Genomic DNA, 4,657 nt, shown 5'->3' with positions numbered 1-4,657 from the left:
GCTGCAGCAGGTGGGACCTTTACCTAAGGAGGAGCTAGGTTAGGTCGGGTAGGCTGCAGCAGGTGGGACCTTGACCTCATGAAGAGCTGGCCTAGGCAGGGTAGGCTGCAGCATGTGGGACCTTGACCTCAGGAGGAGCTGGCCTAGGCGGGGGAGGCTGCAGCAGGTGGGACCTTGTCCTCAGGAGGAGCTGGCCTAGGCAGGGGCGGCTGCAGTAGGTGGGACCTTGACTTCAGGAGGAGCTGGCCTAGGCAGGGGAGGCTGCAGCAGTTGGGACCTTGACCTCAGGAGGAGCTAGCCTGAGTGGGGGTGGCTGCAGCAGGTGGGACCTTGACCTCAGGAGGAGCTGGCCTAGTCGGGGGCGGCTGCAGCAGGTGGGACCTGGACCTCATGAGGAGCTGGCCTAGGCAGGGCAGGCTGTAGCAGGTGGGACCTTGACCTCAGGAGGAGCTGGCCTAGGCGGGGTAGGCTGCAGCAGGTGGTACCTTGACCTCAGGAGGAGCTTGCCTGGGATGGGGAGGCTGCAGCAGTTCGGAACTTGACCTCAGGAGGAGCTGGCCTAGGCAGGGGAGTCTGTAGCTGGTGGGACCTTGAATTCAGGAGGAGCTGGCCCAGGTCGGGGATGTTGCAGCAGGTGGGACCTTGACCTCAGGAGGAGCTGACCTAGGCCGGGGAGGTTGCAGCAGTTGGGACCTTGACCTCAGGAGGAGCTGGCCTAGGCAGGGGAGGCTGTAGTAGGTGGGACCTTGATCTGAGGAGGAGCTGGCTAGGTGGGGGAGGCTGATCCAGGTGGGACCTTGACCTGAGGAGGAGCTGGCCTAGGCAGGGGAGGCTGCAGAAGATGGGACCTTGACCTCAGGAGGAGCTGGCCTAGGTGGGGGAGGCTGAACCAGGTGGGACTCTTGTTTTCTCCACCTCGTGGCAGAATTGAGGCACTCACTACAGGGCATTCCTCTGTGGATGCAAGTGTTGTTTTCATCCAAACTGCAAATACCCCCAGATGGTGTAGAAGGAAAACCTCATCCACAATTCCAGCATCACGGGAGAAGACTCCAGACTTTGATTAAAGAATTGGTAGGAAGTGGACACAAGCTTGAGAAAGGAAGATGGCAAGGAAAATAAACAGAGCATTGCAGTGATTCCAGCAGCTGAAGAGAGAAAACCGGTACTACTGTCGACAGCATGAACTCTGTAGAAGCATAAGGGCCAGTTGGGAATACAGGGAAGGACCGACTGTTGAATACTCAAAAATATTCTCATATCCAATACCATAAAATCAAGTCAATCATTCCTGTAGAAGCATTCGATGAGACCTATATAGGCCAGAAATCTGCCAAACTGATGAGTCAGTAGTTAATGAGTTTACTGAAAAAGTAAAATGAGAAGGATAATATAATTCTAGAAACTGGGGAAAGTTCTATTTAGGCCGGCTCTGTGGCTTAATAGGCTAATCCTCCGCCTGCGGCGCCAGCACACCGGGTTCTAGTCCCAGTCGGGGTGCTGGATTCTGTCCTGGTTGCCCCTCTTCCAGGCCAGCTCTCTGCTGTGGCCAGGGATTGCAGTGGAGGATGGCCCAAGTGCTTGGGCCCTGCACCCCATGGGAGACCAGGAGAAGCACCTGTCTCCTGCCATCAGATCAGCGCGGTGCACTGGCTGCGGTGGCCATTGGAGGGTGAACCAACGGCAAAAGGAAGACCTTTCTCTCTGTCTCTCTCTCTCTCACTGTCCACTCTGCCTGTCAAAAAATAATAAAAGAAAATAAAAAAAAGAAACTGGGGAAATGAACATCTTTGGATACGGATATGCGGAATGTGAATTGCCAGTAGTATTTAGTGATTCTGGAAACCCATTTGTGATTGGCTCACAGGGCACTGCCACTCTTCAGTCTTAATCTGTACCCATCACCAAACTTTGCTGAGCTGTGTGTCAGATCCGTCAAAACGGACAGCGCCATGCAAGCAGGTACCTCCCTAGACGCTCCATAAATCTAGCAAATCTTCACTAATCCACAAGACAACTGAAAATGAAGGCTCAACATCTGCAACATCTGTGCAATGAAGGCAGACAAGGGTGAGCCATTTGTAGTGAGAGGGACATGACTTTTACACTAATTTCCATGGCAGTGGCAAATCTATGTTCATTTTGTTCAAACTGAGCACGGCTGTTCAGGTCGCGGCAGGCGTGTTTCTGGCTGCTTGTTTCCAGCGATCACATTAGGAATATAAAGAGGGAGTCTTGGTTGCTGTATTTGTGTGCATGGATGTGTTTTTCATACTCAGAGGAGGAGCATGCACACGAAAGATGCTCAGCCCACCGTGGTGTAAATGTTTAAGTAACAATTATCCAAGCACCAACAGATAACAGTAATGACTGATTTCCCATGCATCAAATCCACAAGTTGTAACTCAGTCTCTATATGTCAAAAATGCGGAAGTAAAATATATTCCTAAAGATGTATTGTTTATTTCTATATTTTTAAGGATGTATTAATTTCAAAGGCAGAGTTACAGGGAGGTAGAGGCAGAGAGAGAGGTCTTTTATCTGCTGGTTCACTCCCCAAATGGTCCCAATGGTCAGAGCTGGGCCGATCCGAAGCCAGGAGCCAGGAGCTTCTTCCAGGTCTCCCGCATGGGTGCAGAGCCCAGGGTCTTGGGTCATCTTCCACTGCTTTCCCAGGCTATTAGCAGGGAGCTGGATCAGAAGTGGAGCTGCTGGGATTGCAACTGTCACCCATACAGGATGCTGGCACCGCAGGTGGAGGCTAAGCCTACCATGCCGCAGTGTCGGCCTGTATTGTTTATTTTGACTGAATAAAGCCTTCTTTTATTACTTTTCAAATATTGATGACGTTTCAAATTACAAACATACAAATAGTTTCTGATCCTGTATTTTATTCCTTTATTATTTCTGAGGAATTCTACATTTTATTCTTCAGACGTTTTTTAATAGATAAGTCCATTAAAACTCAAGTTGCACAGTTCACTTATTCCATTCACGTGTTCAGCAAATATCCCTGAGAAACTGCTGTGTGCAAACACTGTTGTGGGTGTGGTTTGGTCCCAGCCAGCAGAGCAAGGAGCTCTCATGACGAAGCTGAATTCCAGTGTCGAGAGTGGAAATAAGAACAGGTATGACCCTTGTCCTCACTATTCAGTATGACGGGAAGGGAAGGACAGTAGGAGGATGAGGGCCTCACTGTGGGTGGGAGCCTCGGGAACTGCAGGTTCGTGGTGGGAGGGACATGGGAGAGCACCCGGCCCCAGAGTGGTCTGAGCAGCCGAGGTCTGGAGGCTCAGGGAGGAGCCCGGGGCCCATGCAGTGCAGGAGCCTCGTCACTATTACACAGGCTCCGAGCACGGTGTGTGCAAGTGGATGCCCCCAACCCCAGCTGACAGCGCGTCAGCAGCCAGCTCTGATTATGCAGACGGGGATGACAGAACTGACAAGGCCTGGCTCCGGCCTTCTGTCTGTCCACTTACCTGTCTTCCCGCAGGTGGAGCAGCAGCCCCCATGCAGGGCGGCGAGAACCACAGTCTGGGGAGCGACTTCACTCTGCTGGGGCTCTTCTCCTCCCGCCAGGCCAGCCTGGTCTTCTTCCCGTTCCTAGTCTCCATCTTTGTGCTGACGGTGACAGAAAACGTGCTCATGATCTCGCTCATCCACAGGGACCCGCGGCTCCGCACCCCGATGTACCTCTTGCTCAGCCACTTGTCCCTCATGGACATCTTGCACAGTTCCAACATTGTCCCCAAGATGATCGCCGACTTCCTGTCGGGCAGCAGGACCATTTTGTTTGCAGGCTGTGGGCTGCAGGTGTTTCTGTCCCTCATCCTGCTGGGCGGTGAGTGCCTCCTCCTGGCGGCCATGACCTGTGACCGCTACGTGGCCATCTGCCACCCACTGCGCTACCCCATGCTGATGAATGAGAAGACGGCCGTTTTCCTGGCTGGGGGTGCCTGGCTCGTGGGGCTCCTCAACTCTACGGTTCACACGGCTTCCGTTCTCCTTTTCCCCTTCTGTGGCCCCAGGGCCATTGACCACTTCTTCTGCGAGGTCCCCGCCATGCTGAAGTTGTCCTGTGCAGACACATCGCGCTATGAGCGTGGCGTCTTCGTGAGTGGCGTCATCTTCTTGTTCGTTCCTTTCTGCATGATCTCTGCATCGTATGGCCGGATTCTTCACACCGTCCTCCAGATGAGATCCTCAGAGGCACGGAAGAAGGCCTTCTCCACCTGCTCCTTCCACATGGTCGTGGTGGGCATGTACTACGGGCCCTTCATCTTCACCTACATGCGACCCAGGGCCTACCACAGCCCCGGCCAGGACAAGCTCCTGGCCGTCTTCTACACCATCGTCACCCCCACACTCAACCCTGTCATCTACAGCTTCAGGAACAAGGACGTTCTGGCGGCAATGAAAACCATGCTTGGAGATCACTTCCTGCCTGAGAAGTGAACCCTGTGTTCCCATGATTTCTCTATTAACGCAGCAGGATGTCCACTGCGGGTTTCTCCTGAAAGCAAGTAAAAGCTTTGAACGCCCCACGTGTGGAAAGAAGTGGATGCTTCCAAACCCTGACAGTTATTAAGTTGTGACGTGTCTTGGCTTTTAAACTCAGGTCAGTATAGTTGCGTTTGCTTCTGTGATACTAATCACC

The 4,657-nt window shown here is 52.9% G+C and overlaps 1 protein-coding gene across 1 annotated transcript; it reads left to right on the top strand.

Moving 5' to 3' along the window:
- The first annotated feature begins 3,257 nt into the window (after positions 1-3,257).
- Positions 3,258-4,657, top strand: LOC100337866 (olfactory receptor 2AJ1-like). Its single transcript, XM_002723415.4, has one exon. The coding sequence runs from the start codon at positions 3,373-3,375 to the stop codon at positions 4,453-4,455; it is 1,083 nt and encodes a 360-aa protein (XP_002723461.3). The 5' UTR covers positions 3,258-3,372; the 3' UTR covers positions 4,456-4,657.

This window comes from Oryctolagus cuniculus, chromosome 6 (genome assembly GCF_964237555.1).
Source record: "Oryctolagus cuniculus chromosome 6, mOryCun1.1, whole genome shotgun sequence".
Taxonomy (NCBI): Eukaryota; Metazoa; Chordata; class Mammalia; order Lagomorpha; family Leporidae; genus Oryctolagus; species Oryctolagus cuniculus.
The sequence above is the reverse complement of the archived record's forward strand: the minus strand, read 5'-3'. Positions and strand labels throughout refer to the sequence as shown.